This window comes from Bombus impatiens, unplaced genomic scaffold (assembly GCF_000188095.3).
Source record: "Bombus impatiens unplaced genomic scaffold, BIMP_2.2 scf_0640, whole genome shotgun sequence".
In the NCBI taxonomy this organism is placed as follows: domain Eukaryota; kingdom Metazoa; phylum Arthropoda; class Insecta; order Hymenoptera; family Apidae; genus Bombus; species Bombus impatiens.
In genome coordinates this window covers 2,919,099-2,942,447 of record NT_177059.1, presented here as the reverse complement: position 1 = coordinate 2,942,447, position 23,349 = coordinate 2,919,099, and the positions used below count along the sequence as shown (strand labels likewise).

The following is a 23,349-nucleotide window of genomic DNA, read 5'->3' as shown; positions in this document are numbered from 1 at the left end:
CCGCCGATCGGGGTGTGTATCGGCGAGCGGAGAGGCGGCAGAAACAAGGACTTCGAACGCGCGTCCGCAAGCAGACGTTGATACAGTGCCTAATAGAAATATTGATTTCAGGGTCGATGCACCTTGCGGCGTTACCATGTTCGATGCGTGTTTCCACATCTTAAGAAACACCGGTACGAATCTCTAATCACACGATACAAACGATAGGATTAATCGGAACGATATGCGCTGTACGAGTAGCTGAATCATTTTCTGAAATTGGATATAAATCGTATAACAATGATCGTAATGGATGTTAGAGCTATGGAAAGAACGGCCGGATATCGAACGGACGCATGGCGTCAAGTCGGTGGTAAGTCGATCGAAATCCTATATTTAGAAGTGGAAACTGTCGGTACTCGAGTACGATAGTCCACGTATGACGCATCTATTCCCGTGTTCCGGCCTTCTCGCTTGCTCGGCTCTTTCGTTTTTCGTCTGGCGTGCTGTCCTCGCTTCATTGACGAATTCTCGTTCCTCCTTCTACGCAAGTCCGTTCGGGGAAACGGAAATGCAGAACTCTGGCCGGAAAGATTGAGCGAAATACGAAGCAAATTATCTTTATCGCGTTAAGTTTCTTTTCTCATGAAATCGAGATTGTTCCCCGTCGTAAAATATTTTCTGTCGCAACTTTTAGTTTCTTGCCGATAATGTCCTGTGCGTGTGTGTGTGTGTGCGTGTTTATATGTGTGTGTGTGTGTTTGCGGGTGGGTGGGTGAGTATAAGACAATCAATACTCGCTCGTTTCACGGTGCAATTTATCGTCGGCGAGATTATAAAGGCGTGGAGTTTTATCCGTTCGCGCTATTCCATCGCAACTTCTCTAAGAAATTCTTCATTAACCAGAACGAACACATGGACAAAGAATTCAGTCATTCAGCTAGAAGATACCGATGAGCTACCTCGATTGTATGCAAGGTTAGACCACGTACCATCGTAATCGTTCATTCACAAGCTGCTCGGGTTGCGTACGTTAGTTTAAATTCGCGAACGCGTTGCTATTCGTAACTGTGTTCTATTTTAATCGACTACATTTAGTATTCGAATAAAGTAATGTTGCGAGCCGATCGTCGGGATAAAAAGATTACGAAAGGTGTTGTATATTTTACGTTCGTAAAGTGGTGAATCCACAATATGAATTTCGTTTATACGGAGTGGTGCTCGAATATGCTTTCATACTTCGAAATTTTTTCCACGAAGCAGTTAACTGGAAATGTTTGCGAACGACCATTATCTGTAAGTATTACTTTAAAACATCACGCCGATACGCGCCAGTGACGCTCGTTTTTCATTATCGAACGTTAACAGCTTTCGAGCGATATGCTGAAATAAACGAAGTTTCGTTATACCATCTGTCAGTACAATTTGCAATTATTTCGGAACAATATCTCGTCAATAAAAAAGATTTATCACTAGAATAAATTCTCGAATACAATACGTTTTCGTTTTAATTTCCGTAATAATGCCCTTTTCCCTCCTTAATCCTCTAGTCCGCGGTCCATGCAGAAGAATTTCCTTGGTACTTTTCTTTTTTTATACGTTGATTTTACGTCAAACTCCGTTATCCCGAAGAAAAATGGTCGAAATATCAACTCATTTGAACCAAAAAGATACGCCGTCGTAAGTCTCATTACTCTTAACAACTGACATTTATTAACAATTCTGAGCTACCGTAATCTTTATTAAGTTTAATTAAGTTCATGCAGCAACATGGTAGGCACCGACCATCTCCCCTTCGTGGCAAGCTACGTTGATTGATTCGCCTGCGAATCCATTGTGTTATTGCACGACCGTGAAGAAAATATCGCGCGCCAAGAACGCCGCGAATTACTCGGAACGCGTTCTCGATTGATCGCGTTTCGCGGTTGTCGCTATCTTCGAATCTCCCGAGAATCGTTTCAGCCAGACACACAGATCAATGTCGTATGACTCACGTGAAAATCAGCCGACACCCACGCGTCTTCTCCGCGAAGTACTTCCGATCTTCCTCTGAGCTCTTACAGCGACCGTGAGTCGGTCATGCTTCCGTGACGTTCCTTAATTAACCCTGATAAATACATTCGCATAATACGCTTTATCGTATCGTACGCATATTGTCCATACAATTACGTAACTTTGTCAAATCGTTCTTTCGAAATGACAAGAATTGCGTGTTTAATGGCGAGATCGATAGGTAAAGCAGGATACGAGGATTGCGTAGAGCTTTTCAAGTGCACTCGCGACAAGAATGCGACACAACGACGTACCCAACGATATTTGACGTCATCTCGAGTTGGTACGCGTTATATGGAACAGTCAAGGCATTCATCGAAGAATTCGTACTAGATCCGCCAGCTTATCAATAAAGCAAAGCTGAATGAGATTGTACACGAAACTGCCGATGGTTCTTGCAGCCGAAAAACACGTGGACCATTGACTGGTTGATCTTGTCGAGCAGTGAACGAATTTCACGAGCACGTGACCGAAACGAGAACTTGAAAGAGTTCAACGATGCGTCAAAATAATGAGGCGCGATGAATGAAAATTTTCATCGAGTTTACCGACGATTTTTCCACGCTGTTTCAAACAGCTTTTGAAGAGAACGATCTCCGTGCTTCTTTTCCTTATCTTCCTTTTGTCTTTTGTTCGTTAACTACGACTCGTTAGTACACACGGAAAATAATATTATTTCAAGAACGAAGGTAACTGATAGATATATAGCGTATATGGTTATTGATTTTAATATTATCGAATAAATATGCGTAATATTACATTGTTTGTATATAATATTTTTTATAGCATTTTTTTTGTTTATACGAACCTGTCTTAGAGAACAATTGGTTCGTATTATTAGAATTTTTTATTGTAATAGGAATTTACTCGACTCAAACAAGTGAATTCGGCTATACATGATCAGCCAAGTGGATTCATTTCACTACGCACTAAATTTTGTTCGTATAAAGACGTTCTACGTACGGTGTTTTACTATTCTATACAGCATCGCGTAAATTACAATGTAAATTCTAAAATGCTAATTTTAAATGCCGATACAATTTCGAATCTTTATACGACACGCATAGTACACTCATAAAGATCGTCTGCACTTGTACCAATACGTTTTCGAGCCTGTGTACATCCTCGAGCAGATACTAATTGTCGCAATTAGTCTTTGAGAATAGCTGACGATCCAGGAAACTCGTTTCCGTGGAAAACAATTTCTGCGATCAATTCGATTCGCCGAGAGAGCAGCGACGATTGGAGCGGCGTATGAACGCGGTTGAAACCGAGGTAGCTGGAACGCGTAAGCTGAAAGCTCCCCTATCCGTTTCCTTTCGTTCGTTCGTTGGTTCGTTTTCTCCTGCTGCGAGTCGTCGCGCTCGTCTCGTTTCACCGCAGCCACCAGCTGCCTGTTCTTCCTTTTGTGGCGCCTCGAAACGCCATATTACGCACTTTCGAGATGCGCGCCACGTTCTCGCTCTACGGAGGATGATCTCGAGAGAGAAAGCAGGCGAACGAATAGGCGGCGATACACGATAACTGAGATCGACGGGGGAGAAACATGGAAAGGAACGGGAAACGAACGGGAGGGGAACACGGGAATGCAAAATATACGAGAATAAAGAGAACGATAAGGTACACGCGGCTGAAACAAGGATGAAAGATAACGGGACTTGTGGAAGCGAGAAATGGAAGGATCGTAGAGATTGGAAAACGTAGCGTCGAGCTATTTGTTTACAGAATTCGCGAGATTTAAATAATCGTTTAATCGAATGATTCTTTGTTAAGTTTAATCGCTGTGTAATTAAGTAGTTTGGTAATTATTTCAAATCGCGAGCTTGAAGAGTATCGATTTATTCGAGATTCGGAAATGTTTACTTGGAAAAGAAAAATCGACGCTGTCCCTTTGTCGTAATCGATTTGCATTTTGGATTGTACGCCGGTATAGCAATTAAGGTATGATAATTGAATAATATGTTTCACGCAAATTCGTTCGCAAAAGGTAATACGTATCATCGGATAAACTCGACACGATTAAACGTGTTTGATTTATTCAAATTACTCGTTTCCCTTTGTAATGACTAACTCGGTAAAAGCGGCTGCTGTGAACGAGATGAAGAGCGAACGAGATAGAGGTTCTCTCTTGCTTGAAAGAGCAGACGGAGCGGCGATGCCAAGTTTGGAACCGTTAACATATTTCCATTCATAACCCGGCTGCTCTTCGCTCTTTTTTCTACGTAAAAGTCAGCGACCGGCGTGCGTAAGGGAGGATCCGCATGGAGCGACACCGAAGTTGGATACTCGGTTCTCGTAAAAAACGAAGACGAAACAGGACACAGGCGCATCCGGTTCGTAATTGACGGATCGACGGGACTATTTTTGTTGAAAACAAGTAACGAGAAGAGCCGCAGAACGTTGTAGCTTAATCTCACTGAAAATATCTAAAAAATAACAATTTTTCTATTACGTCTCTCTTCTTGCAAGACGGCGATCTTTTCTCATGAATTCTCCCTTTGCCGTCCGTCGATCTGTCTTCTTCTCAAAGGGCCCATTCAATCGTTGCGAAATGACCGTGTAAAAGGGCTACGCCGCTTCTTAGATCGATGGTCGGTCGTGTTCGTAGCGACTTGGCTTTCGCGACGTGTTGACAGATGCTCGTGTATCGTGCGACAATCGTACGACGCTAACGCGGATATTATGGATGCTAGAAGATTCTGAATTGACACTAACGGATGAGTGGAAGAAAGTCGATACCGCATGTTGGTCGTTGGTAAAAACTCGACACCGTGGCTCGTGTGCATAAATATTTTAGCTAGTCGATGGCAAAGAATTTCACGTAAGAATGCCAGCTCACGTGCTACGAATTGCATATGCACGAGTTGGTGCTTCGGTTTTTTGAAACCATTAAATTAATTAATTATAGCATCAATTAAAACAATTATAGCTCCCCAAATCAATGTACTCCGATCCATACTTATTTTATTGAAGAATCCATCATAAAAATCGAAGGATTAGCAATCGGTAGAATAGTCCATTAAAATAGTCTATTAAAATAAAAATCGAAGTACCTGCTTATACAACAAATAATATAGACAAAAATAATATGGACAAAATTACCCGGATCGTTTATAATCTTGTTACAAGACTTGCTCCCTTTGAGTGGGATTTTCAATCTTTGGAAATTCGGTTATAGCGCTCTCCTCGAGTATTCAAATATTGGCGCGTGTAAAAGGGCAACGTCGTCTCGAGTAAATTCGTTGGTAATCATTCGATCGGTCGTACGGTAGCTGCTCGAAGGTGGTGCCAAGTCGCAGGCGTATTATTATTTAGTATTGCCACGGGCAACGACAGTGTACGCGGTTTATTGAGCGGCCAACTCGTCCGAGTACCGTTCTTGCGCGCCGCATCGTCGCATCTCGGTCAGAAATGGCTCTATGAAATGGTTGCTTTTCATCGTTTACTTTTAGCGAGACTCGTCCGACGAGCTACGAATCAAGTCGTCGTTGCTACTTGTCGAGACATTGACATTCGCCACGTGGGTAGATCCGAAATCACGATACAGAGAGATGGTATTTCGAGCTGTAGAGATATCAAAGACCGGAATCGTTTTTATTAACGCGTTCGTATTTATGGCGAGGTAGTGGAATTTACCGCGCGTGTCGATATGGAGAAATTGTGTGATATCGGGTAGAGGATGAATAGGAATGCTTGTAACGTATGAAATTGAAATAACGGAATATTTTATTCGGAATACGAAATGACAATGATCTGTTTGAAGAGCCGTTTGAATTGAATAACAGCGCCAGAGTTTATTAAATGGATTCTGTTTTTGTGTTCGAATCCTATGGGATAGTCATAATCCTTCTTCGCTTTTGTACGATAGTATCCATTCTGGAATAATATAAATTCATGTTTTAATTCTCCCGTTCAAAATATCGCGTAATCTTTCACCCACGCGTAAACTATAAATTGAAAGATTCTTACGTGTTCGCTCGAACTTCAGAAAAATCACATAATCCTTTCCCGTTCTTCCTGACTTTACTTTGGACTTTTGTTTCGCTGGAAATTCTCTTACGGCGCCCGCGTGGTGATGCTCGCCGCGCGTCGGAAGAGATTACGAAAAATAAATTAATTCGAGGCGGAGTCTCGTAAAATCGAAGCTTACCGAACAGCGTACCGTTATAACCACCTACCAAGAACATCGGTTCTCGTTCTCGTCGTGTTACACGGGGCAGAACTTTCACCCGGAACCTTTACGATAAGTCGTGGACCGCGGGTTAGTCTTCTCTCCCCGAGAAAGTTGTCACACGCGTGACTCATCGAACACCCTCCGACAGAGAAAGATCATGGAATCGAGTTCGATACATTTTTCGTCTCTTTCTTCGCTATGTTTCTGTCTTTCCTCCGCAACTCGCCTTGTTGGTCTTCCACCAGGGGAGGTAAAGTAAATTGCACCGTACTAAGGTGAGGATCGATCGATTCAGGGCGTTGCACGAGACGAAGAAACTACGTGAGACGAGGAAACAGCTCGTCGGTGTTGTTGCATCCCCTCGAGTACGTATCGAGATTAGTTCAGAACCCTGCAGTTCTTTCTCCACTTCTCCTAAGGATTTTTCCCCAGATTTCTGCTCTGGATTCTGCTTTCTCTGTTTTCCTATTTCCCGTGTTGTTCTTGTATTTTTCTAACTTATCTTCTTCGTCATAAAATTGTCAAATACTCGTTATTTTATACTGACATCTTGCTAGTTGTATTTTTTAATAATTGAGAATTCAATATAAATGGCATTGGCGAATTAAAATTAGAATAAGACGAAATTAAAACGATCTTGAACGAGTATTTCATTTTACTGAATTTTATTCTCTTATGACGATAAATTGAGTCGGTATAGGAATTAATTGAAGATTCTTTGATGTGGTGAAATATATCCGTCCTCTAAGAGGAGCTTGCAGAAATTTTTACTTGATACTCATCCTTAAAACGAAATTGAATACCGTGAAAGAGGGATGCCCGGGGTGGCTCGATAACTGTGCACAGGGTTAAGAGGGTTAAGGGATAATGCAGCAACACCATCGGAGAGTTAAAAGCGGCGATAACCTGATCGTAATCGAGCTGTAAATCTAATCTGTCGTTCTTAAACTTCGTGATTTAAATTGAATCAAAGCACATTCGAAATAAATACCTTTTAATTTACGCAATCAAGGTTTAATGAAATTATATTTGCGATAGATCGTTTGTTTCCGAAAAAAAAACACAAAAATAGCTTCATTGAAATATTCGAATTTATTCGTGCAAATTTTCTATTCTTTGTAATTTTACAATCGTCGAAGCGTTGTAGTAAATGTATTGTATATTTATAGTATTTATACAACGCTCTTACAAAGTACAATAATTTCATTCCCTCGTTCACCGGATGGCAACTCCATGTTACGATCTATATCGCATTATGCCATAATTATTAAACTTTTCATCTTCCGCCGTTCCTCCGTCCATATTTCACGAGTCTGTAATCCTCGAAGAAGTCTAAGCTCTTGTATCACTTTCATCCCTCGCCTTGAACGTTCTCGCGAAGGGACGCCTCTCGTAATTCACCCATTCCCTTTCCAAGGTAGGGTACCGTTAAACCGAGGACAAACAGCCTCGAAATCCTCCTATTGGACGCGATTCAGACAGCTTGTTTGCACGGTATCTCGTTCGATGCTCCTCGATAACGTTGTCCAGCTGTGGCGAAGCTCTGAATAGCCAGGTTATCGTTGTAACCCAGATTGATTTAATGCAGCAACGATCGCTCGATAAAACGGTATTCTTCGTAAAGTGGGTTTGGTCGAAGATTCACAGGTCTTGACTTCCGGTATGAGAAGAATGCCGTAATTGTGTGGTAAACTAGATTTTCCAAAAAATATATCTCATAATCAAAATGAAAAATCAAGTATTTAATAAAAGGACATTTTTGTAAAATCACGAAAACAACTTGAATATCGTATGTGAAAATTAGACTGTGTGGATCTTCCATCTTTTTTTCCAATAGATGCAAAGTGTTTCTGCTAAAATTTCAAAATCTTTTAGTAAGATAAAGTGTTAAAAAATATTACCGCGTTTAAAAGAATTCGGTATCCGAGAATATCGATGCCAGCACAGCGTGCGTGCAATTCAATCTACATGGTTCGTAAATGCACGCGTGGTGTACATACGCGAATGCTAAGATCGATAGGAATCGATACCAGCTGACTGTATTTGTCGGGCGAACGCAAGCGTCGGTGCACGTACACGCGCCGACGTATGCATTCTTCGATCGATTTCGCGTCAATTCGTTGGCATCAGAGTCGGATTACCTCGCTAGGATTGCGGAACGTATCGCAAATATGGCGATTTAAGGAAGTGGAGTTGTTGTAAACATCGTTGTCGAGGAGGAACGCTTCGACGAGGTTCGATTCTGCATCAGACATCCAAGGAATTATACAATATCCTTTCTTCTACTTTCGATCTCTTCCAGATTTTCGAACTTCTTACATCTCCGAGATTCTATCTTCAGTTTCCAATGCGATTTTAAATGTACAGTTTGCACGTTTTCGACTAATCCTTAACGCAAGATACTTGTCCTCTTGGAACACCACCAACTGCACCCGGTTTACCACGGCAAACTTGAAGGACGTTGTCCGGTCTAATCTTCGGATTGCAGCTCCGCTTAAGTATCTCTCGATCTTGTGTCCATCACAGGCAAGTACTCGTCAAAGCGAGCTCGACGTTAATAGCAATCCACGCTGTCGGTCTCGTTGATCCGGCATCGATGGATTTCGAGTTTGCGGTCTGCACTACACGTTAGAAACGCGGCCGGAAGATCGAAACCGATCTGTTTGCTACTCTCTGCTCGGAGACTCGGTCACGGGAGAAATCATTGGTTTTTGATTTTCTATGGTATTTATTGGATCAACCGTATCCTCGATTCATCCGCGCAAACCGTTCTCCTTTTCTATTCTGTGCAATCGCTTTTGCAGTTTATTAAAGTGGCGGTTAAAAGTTTCTTTTTCATTCTTCGCTGGCAGAGGTTCGATACCGCGAAGCGTTACGATGGCCATTTTCTCGATGAAAGCGTCGAAAATGACGGAATCTCGTGGAATTTTACCTGATAATCTCGACTCGACCACGATCGTGGTGTCTCGAGCGTTTTTCCCTCGACAGATCGATTTCTCGCGAGCAACTCTTCGCTGAAACGGGACACGTGCCACTGAATACCTGCAAATTGGCGGCTTCACGCACGATCAGGTTTCGCGAACAGCGATAAAACACATGTCTAACAAACGATCCCGCGCTACTGGGGTTCGTTAATGTACAAATTACAGTTGCCGGTGTAATTGTTCGTTATAACATCGGTGTTGTTTGGAAAGTTAATTTTCCACGATGGAGATGCGTCGATCTATCGAGTGCATTTTAAAGGATCTAATTTCAACTCTGTTTCTTTGAATGGTAAAAGTTTGATCGACTGGCAATATTAAGGAATCGATATGTATATTGATATTCGGGGTAATGGCGAAGATAATATTGGTGAAACGATTTAGAATCGAGCGTGGTTCATACTCGACTTTCAAATAAAATCTGTCTTTTGTTTCTCATGGAATAAAAGAAACATTAAATACATTGTATATGTTGTAAACGACGTATTCATCGAAAACCATGGGATTAATGTTTTGAGATTGGGAACGGAAGAACAAATATTATGCGTCGTTGTGTAGTATACGTTTTGAAGAAAAAACGCTAAACTAAATTAAAATGAAACTTTACTCGATATTGTCGCGTTGAACGAGAGCAAAAGTTTCGCGTGTTTTATTTGCAATTTTACGTCGCGAGGACGTATGTTTTATTAAAAAAGGGAACGACCAGGTAGAATTTTCCTGCGGATCGCTTTTATAATAAAACGCGTGTTTGAACATTTGAAGAACCACTTGAAGCGTTTTATTTCGGCATGAACCATGGCAAAAATAGCTGTGGAAAATCTCATTTTGGTGCAAATACCATTCATTACGTTGAAATATATTCGAAATACGCGGGGAGGATGGGACAGAAAACTCGATAACGCGTCTGTGTTTTTATGCTACGTAAAACGAAACGATGCGTAGTTTTGTCTTCGAATAAACGAGCTACACGCTGTTTTATTTCATCGTAAAGATATCTTTGTTCAGCTGGCTAAAAAGTGATCGTATGAAATCTTGCAAGCATCGTTCGAATCTATAGATCCATTTTTTTTAAACACGAAATAAATTATCTCGATCGATCGGTAAAGTTTAGTCGTTTTTGTTATTTTGTGTTTCTCATCATCCTCGTTATTATCATAATGAATAAACGATAGATTATGCGAAATTTAGTTGTTGGAGAATTATTGTAATCGAAAGATGTATTTCATTTCCATTAGCGAAACCATAGACTATAGCGTTACATAGAACAACAGAGGGAACCATTAAACTGTATTTCAACACTGTTATGCCTAGGAGGCATGTTTCAACCAGAAAGCTGTTCATAACATGTACCTGAAAGGCGCATCGACCACAAAACGCTTCTACCCCTCGCATTAAATTAATCCCCCGCGTATGATATTTTTCTTCTTTGAAGCGTCACTACTTCGTTCGATGGACAACGTTACGTATAACTTTGATAAGCTATCAAAAAACATCATCTCTATCCTGTTCGTCGGTATATGTTTCATTTTTACTGCTTTACACGTTTTCCACGATATTCTTCAAAAATAAATACATTCACGAGACTCGCGTTTTCAATGGTTTTACACGTTGACGAATTCTAGTAAATCATTCACAATGTTGTTCGCAATATTTGAAAAATATATCTAAAAATATTTCTAAAAACGTTGTAGTGCAAATTGTTATGGGTAATTTTTGTACGATAACACGTTTGACTCTCGAAACGACTCTCAAATACAGTAATTTTCTGATTTATCGAATCTCTCATATATGTACACGCTAATCTGAATAATTATTCTTTAACGTTCGATCTTCAGAATTTTCTTGGATATCGATATCCTTCGACAGTTTCAAAGAATTCTATTTATTGCAGTTAGTTCGAAAGACGAGTGCGCGTTACGTAATGAAACGTGTGCTACGTACATAGTCGGCGCGAGAAGCAAGCCACCCCTGCTAGGTCGTTACATTATTAATCGAGCAATCGATATCTCGGTCTATGTTCCGTGCATCTATGTTTCGCACACTTCATCGAATGGTTCCACGACAAAACCTTGCAAGGACGCGCAAACCGGCTGTACCGTGAGCGCATTCTTTCCTTTCTCTGCTCTCCGATCGCTTCCTGTTTTCATGGCGAGCGGTACAACCGACTCAATGCCATCCATCGAAACGACTTTTTGTGAAAATTCCTTGCGCATAACTGGGTTAATTCCGGAACAAGGGCAGCGACTCTAATATAGTACTCGTCGTTTAATTAATTCTAGAACAGGTATGCCGTCATTGCGGAATCGAAGCAAGCTTCGTATTCCATCTGAACGCGAGCATATAATTCAATGACATAGATCTATCGAAGCCAAACTATTTTATTACAAGATTAGAATCCACATTAGGTGAAACGATTATCATCGGACAATAAATTTGATATAAAGCTAACGCAACAGCAAGTACATTTTTTAAATTCCGTCCAAATCGATAATAAAAAGAGTACGCAGGATTCTAAGCGCACGTATCGTCAATTTTAATGTACAAAAAGTAAGCTACCTGAATTATTCTGCTTTGGTTTTATTATTCAAGACTCGAGGCAACTGTCTCTATATATTCTGTGACCACAAACTAAAAGATAAAAAAAAAAGAAAACAGCCACTGGTAAAAAACAGACGATTCGACAAGCATTACCTATTCAGTGTCGTAAAGTTTGCATGTTTGCTTGGTGCACGCGTTAATTATTCCGTCGCGTCGATAAAATTACCGATGACCCCGTGCATCCGTTCTATGACATCGGGTCGCGATAAACCCTTGCAAGGACACCTACGGTAACTTGAAATAAACTCGTTCCTCTCACTCCACTAGTCGTCGATGGTAATTATCATCGTCCTGCGATGCACTTCTACTCCCGTGGAACGCAACAGCATTCATTTGACGACAAGGTGCGCGAAGTTGCGTTTAGAAATTGATTGATAATCGATTGATAATCCACCATTCGCATTTGTCACTTTCCTATACCTTCGAATGGAATATCATATCAATATCTGTCATAATTAGAAAATAAATTTTCTTCGTATACACGCGCGTATTAAGTTTATTGAGAAATTTGATCAGTAGATTTCGCTTGTTTCTTTCTTTTTTCGATATATCGATAATTCGTTTAGATTTGTTTAGAAATTGCGTATTACGTATTTCTCCGTCTACTTTTGCTACAAACATAGTCACTTAGTCGTCGATATTTCTAGCGTAAAAATAATCGTCTTAAAACGAGAATGATACCATTTTACACGAGCCTTACCTACCACATTCTCGACAGGATCGATGACAAATACTCGAAGCGTGTAAAAAATTCATACACTAGCAGAGGCAGTTAACTCATCGATCGACAACCCTGAACCAGTTTCTGATTCAACTACTGAACCAAGCCATACTGTTGCAACGTACCACGATGATGGTAGACTGGAACGAAAGGGACCGCTTCATTGTTTTCCCATGATGGTATCGAGATGGTAATTGACGTACACGCGTGCGTGGCGTTGGTCGAACTGTGTGACGCGAGTCGAATTAATGGGACCGACAGGATCCAGCTGCAGTCGGCGATCGTGCAGAATCTAAACGGCCGGTTTCTGACCGCGTACGTGCGCGAAATAGAGTTGCCTTCGTCGAGAGAGCGCCGTCCGTGGAATTAGTAACAAGTTCATTTTTCTCGAGACGCTGAGACGTGGTGTTACTTCGCGTGTGCAGAAGCCGTGCCTAATTGTGCCGATTACGCGTTTCCATTAATTGAAACGTGCCGAGTAAATTTGATATTCCGCCGATTCCGCTGGTTTCCGTGGCAAACGTCGTGCAATTGTAGCGTTCGAGTCGTTCAACGTTATGGATATCGTGCGAATTCGCTCGAACCATCGAAATACCGATATAAAAATTAAATGAAATATAAAAGGACTTTTTATCCTCCGCATTTCCACCAACGATGAAGCTCGTCCTTTAATCAACGATCACGGACGAAATTTATTAAAAGTTTAAACGATGGTACATAGCCGTACGTTGCACGCGTATTCGTTATGTTTAAATTATTAATCGAATTAGATGTTCCTTGGCAATTTATCGTGTAATCGTCGTGTAATTTTTCCATTTTGTTCTTTTTGATAAAGAAAAGAAAGCTAACAAGCTTGTATCTGTAGCTCGTTGGTGATATATAACCTGTAAATTAAATTTTGCTACAACTTGCAATTTGCTTCAGGATGGTCGTACTTCGGTTATTTATGGCTCTCATGTAGACTCGCTTGAAATACGACGATGTTATCACGGATACCATCGAATATTCAACGACGCAACGTTGCACAGAATATTTGATAGCATAAAGTCACGAGGACTTTTTTTCGTCCACTTTGATACGAATTTTATCGATTGAATAGATTCGTTTTAGCAATAACGACCGTTTCGATCTTTTTTTTTTTCTTTTTTATTTCATCCGACTAACGTTTTACGCTTGGATTGTACTTTTTATTATGCATTGTTATCATCGCTATGTTTAAACATTGCGCAATAAAATATTCAGTGAACAGATCGAAAGGGAAAAGTCGGCCGCACGAAGGCTTTCATGCCTGGTGAACATTGTCGGTTGATGTCGATCACTATGAACGACCATTGACGCGCTAAATTGAATTTTCCGTCGGTTTATAAATTGTCTCGCTCTGATCGAGCTGTTATTACACTTTGTCGTCGATATTCTTCGTAACGTAATAACACGGAAAATATTCGTACGAAATGATCGTAGATATGGCTACAAAATGTTAAAATGGAATTTGGCTAATTAACATGGATTTACTGGTAATAGCTATTTTCTTAATCAAACGATTTATAGAAAATTCTGACCAAATATTTTCAATCGCAATTTTCAATCGCAATTGATAAAACGCAACGCATCTGTAACCGATATCGTGGCTGTCGTCCAAACGCGTTGAAAGAGACTGCAGTTTCATCGTTTATTCGCTAATCAACGCTTCTATCGGTACAAAACATAAAAAACACTGCGAAGACAGTTTCGCTTTAAAAGCGTCGATGCACGTATATTTACCGATGACATACTCGCAGATATGCGTAAGAAAACGAGTCATCTCTGGTTTTCTTTCTAAGCGGTATTACATAAAACTGTTCGTTGCAAGGCCTCGTTGACTTCTCGATGATTTAATGTTACCGTCACTTCGAGCGCTCATTATGCCGTATGTAGACATACGTAGACTATTTACATTGCTCAATCGCATGATTCATTCAACGGATTCAACAGAAACACAAAAGAGAAATGTGACCACGAATTTATATCTTTCTAGCGGCGTTTAATTCGATTCGATTTGTCTTGCGACAAATTTCATATAAACCGAGTGTTACCGTAATATATCGATGTTTTTATCTCGTAACTCGTAAAATCGTAAAAGCTGTTTACGCGACAAAGCTTTATTCGCAACTCGAAAGTTATCGACTTGCTAATATTGTCAGATATCCAGTAACTGTCGTATACGAAAGCGCGGATGATCGATATCCGAGCTAAAGAGCTCGATAAATGAAAACGTATAACAGGCGTATAACAGACAACAATTATGCTGAATATCGACGACCAATTGAAATTCGCAGACGATTGTCCTCTTAACAGTTTTGTTTACGTAACGCGGAAAATTTCAGAGACAAAAGCAACCGCTTGCTGGCAGTGGAGAAGGCAACGAGGCCGGAATCCCAATGACCGCGAATCGTCTTCGTGAATTGCGTCAGATCCATTTATCATTCGCGTCGCAAGCGAATTCCATAGACGTGGATCGTCCGTGGTATTCGAAGTAATTGCGGAACGGCGCAGTGAAATCCAATAAATTCCGGCTCGGTCGAACAGTTTTTCGTGAATCTGACCCATTGAAACGTTCGCGCCACAGCTCCAGCCGAGTTTTCGGCCCGACGAAAAGGAATTGGCGCGTGCAAAATTGTTTCTGCCGTTGGGGTGTGTAGCGAATAGAATATTCAGTAACGAGACGGCTTGGATTTTAGTCAGGCAAAAGGGAATTTAATGTCCGTAAACTGCTTCTCGCTGCTTTCTCTTTTGTCCGTTCGATATTCGCGAAATCTTGACGAAATTGAAAACGCAATGGAACCGAACGATTCGCGAAACGCAGAATTAGTCGGATCATCGTGCAAGTAGAGGATCAAACCATTTGCCAAACAAAACGTTCTTATTTCAAACTCGATCTTTCCATCCACAAACCTTTCTCTGCCTACGTAGCAAAATTGCCATTTCGATGTATGTAAAACCGCATCGTGTATAACTTTCACACGACGATACAGACTACCGCCATATGTGTACGCCTGAACGTATGCAAACGAGAGAGCAAACGCGTATTAACGGCCTGGCGTCGATTACGAAAGGAGCTGTGCAGATCTGAATTCAAAGACAGTTCGATGTATGTGTCAATGGATAGAGCGGCGAGGTGCGTCCTCCGCAAAAATAAGAATTTATATCACGACACTGTTAATCGCTCATTAGTTATAGGTCGAGTGTTCGTGTGGCCGCTGGCTGGTGTGTAGGCTTTCTTCGGCTTGATTTACAGCCGAGGTATACGCAGCCCGCTTCGAACCTCGTACGCGGCTACATAAAATGTTACTTAACCCCGCCCGAAGTAAATCGATTTCTGCGGTTAATTCGCCGCTATTCCGCGCAAACTTTGCATACTCTCCGCTACACGCACACGGGAACCGCGTTGTTCCTTTTCACTGTCGCGTCGGTTGGTTTGGTCGAGATTTATGCCTCGTCGAACGAAAAATATCGATGGTCAGCTCTGACCTCACCGGTGGTGGGTGAACGTTGATTGTTGAAATTTATGGGGAGAGATGGTGAAGTTTCCGCTGGAACTTACTTACGTGTCGTTACTTGGCTATATATTTATTGTAAATTTGGAATTGTGGGATAACAATGATCGATATTCGACGTGGATAAATATTATCGACGAACCTGTCGCAATAATGTTGCGTAGTCTGTCAATTGGGTGGCAAATTGACTCTTTTTAGCGATAAAAATGGTTAAAATTATTGAAAACCACGACAATCCGGCAAACACGTACGTCCATTCGGAATATAACACGCGTCACCAATTAAAGATTAAACAGGGTTGCGGCAGTTTCGAGTAGCGAGTTGCTCGTCACACGGTGTCACTTTGTGGCTAACGACGTGTGCCGGCGTTTCGATCGATGTCTGAAGTGGTCGTTTAGAGGCGCAAGAACGGCGAAAAACAAACCCTCGCCTCGTCGCTTTCCACGCAACACGTGCAACGAAAAGGTGATTGCTGTCGCTGGTTTGCGATCGTCGTTCCAATTTACAACAATGGTCAAAGATAATATCATTGCATTTTATCGACAGCGTCTCTCGACAGTTCGAATGACGCACATCGTTTTAAAACGACTATCTGACCGAGAAAATGTCGTCCAGGAATCTATTTTTACGAGACATTCTATTATATCTGACACGTATTTTCGTTTCTTTTTCAATTCCGGCGAATCTCGTCCCACGCTTTCGCTTGAAAAACATGTTTTTAAAATAACTCTGCCATTTATACGCAGTTGAGGATATGACGGTCGAAACGAGGAACAAAACAGTCTGCATTTTGTATATATATCTTTTTGTATGTATATTTTTCGGGGAAATGGGTAACGTCAGTATGCAGTTTCCCGTACGTACGAACACGTCGACGACTGCCGCTTTGAGTTTTCCCCCCGAGATTGCACGTTCGTTCGCAACGAGCTGCACTTTGATCCTCCACAGAAGAAAGTTTTTTTCGCTGCTGGCATTTTTCCTCGCCGCTTCCGGTGTTTATTATCACGCGCGAACCGCGAAGTCACGAGACACCAACACCGGCTCGTGTTGCCTTTCGTTCGTCCCGGTAAAACGCGTTATTTGCAACGGCGTTGCCGGGAAATTCGTTGAAAACCCGTCCGACGAAAGCGTTCAACCCTTTCGCGTGTGTTTCTGGCTAGCAACCACCGCCGTTTCAATTTCTCTTGCCTCTTTCTATTCTTTCTTTTTTCTTTTTCTTTTAAGAACAGCTTGATATTGTTTAGGAAAATCGCAGACGGACTCTTTGAATTTTCGTACACAACTTTCCGTTTTCTTGGTCGTGAATTCATAGATCGTGAGTCGCCTCTGTAATTTCTCTATTTTTCGTACAAACTCTACGGGCGATTTGCATGTTTTTTCTTCGTAAAATATACGGATAAAAGCTCGTTTCTCTCTTTGAATTATGTATTTTTCAGCGTTATGTTCTGCGACATAGAGAAATAAAAACGTGGAGTTGTATTCCTTGAACTCTTTGTATTCCTTGAGTTTCTCGTATTCCTTGAATAAGCAATTTTTGATCGAGAGATATTGCGTTTCTAGAAGATTGAAGATCGGTTTAAGCAGCGAAATAGCAGGCGCAGCCTACGCCAGAACAAACCATTGTGGAAATTAATGCGATGTTAAGTCGTGGTTTGGGGAAGATTACACTGAAAAACCATTGTGTATCATACTTTTGAAAACATGTTGCGAGTCGCAGCCTCTTAAACGCGACATAGTACGAGATTATTCTACATAGATTGTGATCGCTTATGGCTTCATATACCATGACGCAACGATACACGTATATTTTCTCTGCAGAAGCTGATTTACATATTTTTGACGTCAGTCGTTTTTCACGTGTGTCACAGTGATCCATCGTTGCCCGTTCCATAATAAAAAGTCTCGTTATAACATCACAGTCGTCGCAAGTTTAACCGTTCCATTTATAACTTCCAACGATATTTTATTGTACAGTTTCTTTTCGACGGTGTCTAACGATATTTCTTACGAAAGACAATTTTAATATCGACCTATTTCTTTTCTCTTTCGTCCGAAAGGCTGCCGGATTTTCTACTCTTCTTTGGAACTTGCGACTATTTCCCACAGAGAGGTCTCTTTCCACGGCTAAAATTTTCCATTCTCGATCAAGTAGGTCGATCTCTGCAGCTACGAAGTTCACATTTTCAACAACATTCTGCCTCGTGATTTTGCCAGTGAAAGCAAGCAAAATGGAGAAGCACGATCCACGGTGGCTGGTTCGTTCAACAACGTCCGTTCACAACGAGCTAAGTTTGGCAATGAACCACTTGGCCGGAGTTCAAAAACTTTTTAGCGAAGTTCTTTGGACGATCGTGCCCCAGGAAGACGGTGACTAACGAGCGACGAGTGCGTCACACTCCTCTTCTGGGCGCCACAACCTGTTTTTTCAATGTTTGCGCTCGCCTTGGTAGGCGTATGTCGGCGTCACGCGTTCGTGCCTTCACTACCGGCTTTTCTGGTCAGTCGTTCGTATTTCATTTTTCATACCCGGCTCGTCCTAAAGTGGGACACGAGTTCTCGTCACTGCGCGCGTTTCACGCTGACGACGTCTTCGACGCTCTTTCCTCCGGCCTTTGCTCCGCGTTTCGCGTCTATCGGTTTCCTTCGCTGTTTACGAACGAGAAAATATTTGACGCAAACTTTAGCACGGTATCGACATATCGCAATTTATTCGTAGAACGTTCGTAAATTATTCGCAAAATAGTCGAACCGAGATGTCGATCGTAGAAATTTCACTTTTGCAAATCGCCAAAGGATCGCTTTCTCAGTCGCTAGACTACATTTTTCGAAAAATTATTTCTATTTCGAAATTACTTCGCAGGATACCGCTATCTGTACCAAATCACGCATACAATCGCATCTATAAATTCGATAGCCGACATAAACTCGAGCTCAGTCTCCTCCCGATCGTTTCTAACGCAATTACGAGGCTCGCAAAAGTCGGAAGCAGTCGCGCCAACTGGCAGGCATAATTATCATCGATTAATCGTGCCCTGGAACAGGTCGAGCTCGCTGTCGCAACAACGTCGCGGGTAAATCGTGCGTGGAAGACGTGAACTCCGCCTGTGGGATGTCAGTGTCAAGCCTGTTGGTTTCTTTCGTGCGTTTCATAATGCATCCAGCGGGTCGACGCGCGTCGTAGAAAGGCGCGACGCTATTTCGACGCGAGTCGCACGCGAACTCGTCGGACGGCTGTCACTCATCGGCGCAATTTGTGTCGATGAGACTGCGAGTCCGAGAAGGGAAGGCTTCTGAAACGTTTACCGGTGCCCATTAGCAGGGATTTCCAAGGGGTGTGCGAATCAGGGGTTCGAATTCCATTTCGATTGTCGCGTCGCGTCTCCCCGACGCCACGGCAAATTCGTTTCGTCTATTGTCCACGCCTTTTCAAGTTTATTGTGCAAGTGTAGGCTGTTTTTTAAGAGACCGAAGTTGGCAAAGAGTTGGTTTGGTAGAAAGGGTTAGTGGGCTCTCGCATACAGCCAAGTTAAGTAGAAATCGGTTAAAACGTGTGATTTATTTTCTGTCGCTTTAGAGTTTGGAAACGTGCCTTTACGATACGATTATTTGCGATTGAAAATTCTACTTTGATTAAAAATTACACGATGATGAAATTATCTGCTATTGTAAGACGAACGTTTATAATAACGGTAATAAATCCCTCGAGGTCTTTAATGCATCTATCATACTATTTAGTAAAATTCGTCATTCGAGAGATTTAAAATTTGCCACCGCGTCGAAGGTTGTACGTTTGCCATCGTATCTTTCGTATAATTATGCCAATGGATGTTGCGTATTTAATGAGGTGAATCAACGTGTCGCGTTCGTGTATTTACAGAGGATAAGGAGAATCGCGTAGACTACGGTTGTAAGCTGGATTAAGGACGGCGTACATCATGGAGCGCTACGAGGAGGAAGGCGAGGACAGCGACAACGAGACAGACCCGGAACAACTCTTGAACGAATGGCTCGGCGAGTTGGACAGCCTGACTGCGGTAAGTTTTTAAGCGAACTTTGCCTTTTATCATTTCGCTTTATCATAGCTGACTACGTTAATTGCCATCCAATTATTAAATTACATTTATCGGACCAGTAACGATATTCGGCTTTAACTGTTTGCGACTAACGAAGAAACTTCCTCTAAAAAATAGTTCTTATCCTATAATTAATTTATAACAAGAATAACAAACTATGTATTTGTTCGTAATTGATTTATTCGTAAGATAGTTTACGTTCAGCTGGAACGGTTCCAGTTGTAGTACCACGTCGCTCGATCGGCGTCGATTCACGCGTAATCTGAATTCTAAATAATTCGTCGGTAGGCGCTCGTCCACACGAAAAGCAAGATATCGTTGTTGGTGTTTCGAGTTCTGCGGAAGGCTCGGTTTTCGAGCGATGCAATTTCACTGGTCCTTTCATTCGTCCGGTTTCGTCGTTGAATCGCACGAATTTTCGTTGATTCGAATCGAAGTTTACGGGTCGGATTGTCCGTGTGCGTATAAATCTTACGTACAATGAAAACGAGATTTCAATCTGCTCGTTCAGCGTAACGAATCGATTTTCATCGCGTTGCTCGATAGCATGGCCGGGCATCGCGAGCCTACAATAGCAGCCGCAAAGCGACAAATTGTCGACAATTGACGCGGCTGAACGATTCGAACTTTGTCCGTTCGACCACGGAATTTCCAGCGGCTTTCCGTCTCCAGGTTCCGGTCCCGCGACGATCATTTGCACCGTTAATTGGACAGGAGTGGTCTGCAGTTTGTTGAACATTATTTTCTACGAAACCTCGATGAAGTTTCTCTATTGCTTTTTCATAAAATCGGAGAGGTTGTTCTCCGTTTCACCGAGAAGACAATTAATCCGTTGAAAAGTTCGCTTCTCGTTCCTCTTGCTATCTTCGAATTGTTACACTTCGATAATGAAATAGTGTAATATCTGTACGAGTGGATGCGAGTCAGGCGATTAGCTGGAAAATAGTAATGGGAAGCTCGGAAAGTGGAAATCGAGGTTGTTGGTTCATAAACGACGCGTGAAAATTGCGTTGCTCGTTAGAATAGCAATGGTTTTCGAGTGAGGTTGCTCGAGCGTATCTTAGCGACGACGAGCGATAGATACGAGAGCACGAAGAGCAGTTCACTCGTGCAGCAGAAGATAGATTAAACGTGTTGAAGTCGCGGCCAACGACCGAAAGAGTTCTTGCACTTGCACTTGCACTTGCACTTGGTGCCGCTGTTTCAAACCGCGCCACGGAAAATCGATAGCTACGTGTTAAGTATCGCTTATCCACACTTCCTACTCGATTATATCGAAATGGAGTTCATCGGTCTATCGCCTAGCGTCAGCTAATTGGAATTTTCTTTATTTTCAAACAGGTTATTCGATTCTCTTTATTATTTCTATTGTCGTAAGTTCTAGTGCCATTATCGAGTGGTTTCATAAGTCTCGTTGCTGTTTATCAAAACCGGACGCTGGAATGGTTCAGGTGTTTGTACGTAGCAACGAACAGTCGTTTCGAGTAGCTTCTGATAGAATGGGATTAGCTCGATGGATAAAACGACAATGAAACGTAATAGAACGATATAACGTGGCATACATATAGGTACAATTAACCGTTTAGATTCGATATTAGCAGGTTCGATGCTTTCCTAATTACATCAACATGTGTGTTAACCTCTCGGGCTATCATTAGGATATTAGCAAGATTAGAATTCTATACACGTACGATCATAATTTTCTACGAATAATTGAAGCGTTAATAATTAATCGTTTTGCTTTTACTCCTACGCTTATTAGAATGCTATTCTAGAAGGCATAATTCATATCCGTATAATTATGAAACAATAGACAGCAATAGTATTATGGTTAATCGTGAGCGACGATCGAATATCGGTGAAAGTTTAGACAATAGAAGCAACGTTATCGAAAGACGTCGTAACGAAAGAAATAATCAAATCGGAAGCATAGGAAAGTATGTGAAAAAACGTCAATTTAATCGATTCTGTCCATGTTTCGCGCACGATTCATAATACTGTTAGTTTGACTTCGTATTATTTCTACGCTTCGATGATCGACGTGATTGAGACTATCGCTTCAACCTTTGTCCCAGAAAATCCTGTGATCCTGTGTCCGTAGAAATATTTCCTTTGAAATTCGATGAACGTAGAACTTTCTGACTCCACATTGACAAAGAATGCAACGAAAGGAGAATGCGACATATTTATTTCTAGAATATTTCAGAAATCTGACAGGCGACGTACGTAGGTCGAGTTTGCCAAAATTAGGTATTCCTACGAAATAACAAATTTGATGGCAAAGGATAACGTTTGGAATCTTTCGTTTCGATAAGTTTGATCAACTGTAGCGTTAACCATGACAAAAGTATAGCGTTGCGTGTGCAACAATGGTTCGCGTGCTTGTACGAGTACGGGAAGGTGTTCGATTATCTGTCTAGCGCGATGCGCGCGCCGGATCCTTCCTGTCCGAGAGCGGAAAGGTGAGAGAGCTTTTGCACTTGCACTTGGCGGTGCATCGGAGGTCGGTCAAGGCGCCTCTGCACAGATCGATAACCTGGCAACGCGGAATGGATAACGTTGCAGCGTGGTCGGTGACCCCGGCACAAGCTACTCGCAAATATTCGAGTACGTTTGCCGGTTCGATCGTTGAAAACCAGGCAGGCAAGATCTTTTGTCCGATATTTTTTCAAATTGCCTGAATACCGGTTTCATCGATTAATGAATCGAGTGACTCGATATCGTGTTTCGATTCGTTTGCCACTTGTTTGTCACTTTTGTCGCAATCCATTTCTATACGTACCTTTTTTTAGATATCTGTACATTTTTTTAATGTTTATGTTAAAAGCCATCTTTATCATTATCATATAAAACTGTTAACTGTATAGCGATCCTCTTTTTGGTTAATTATTCTTTCTCGACTGTTTTGAATAAATTATCATGTATTTGATACATCGTTAGTCTTTCGAATAGATAACGATCTTCCTAGTTTTTTTTTTTTTAATTTATTTGGAAATTTTTGTGGAGACATATCTCTGAAAGTATCACGTATCTCGAGACCGCGTACATATTTTTGCTCGGTAAATTAGAACAGCAAAGATTGTTAAACCGAGTATACAGTAGACAATCGTCAATGCACGCGTGCGTGTACGTTGTATCTCTCGTTTTATGATTCTGTTGCACGTCACGTATAAGATTTCCCTCTAGAGCGGCGAATTGCACAATTGGATTCCGAGAATGCAGATGAAACTACAACGAT

General features: G+C 41.6%; 1 protein-coding gene across 1 annotated transcript in view; it reads left to right on the top strand.

The window, feature by feature from the left end:
- LOC100744739 (amyloid beta A4 precursor protein-binding family B member 1-interacting protein-like) overlaps nt 1-23,349 on the top strand; it is a 144,556-nt gene that overhangs the window by 32,863 nt on the left and 88,344 nt on the right. The window contains exon 2 of the mRNA XM_012389358.3: nt 19,916-20,072. Within this exon, the coding sequence (XP_012244781.1) occupies nt 19,974-20,072 (99 nt within the window). The 5' untranslated portion in view covers nt 19,916-19,973. The remainder of the gene's footprint in view (nt 1-19,915; nt 20,073-23,349) is intronic.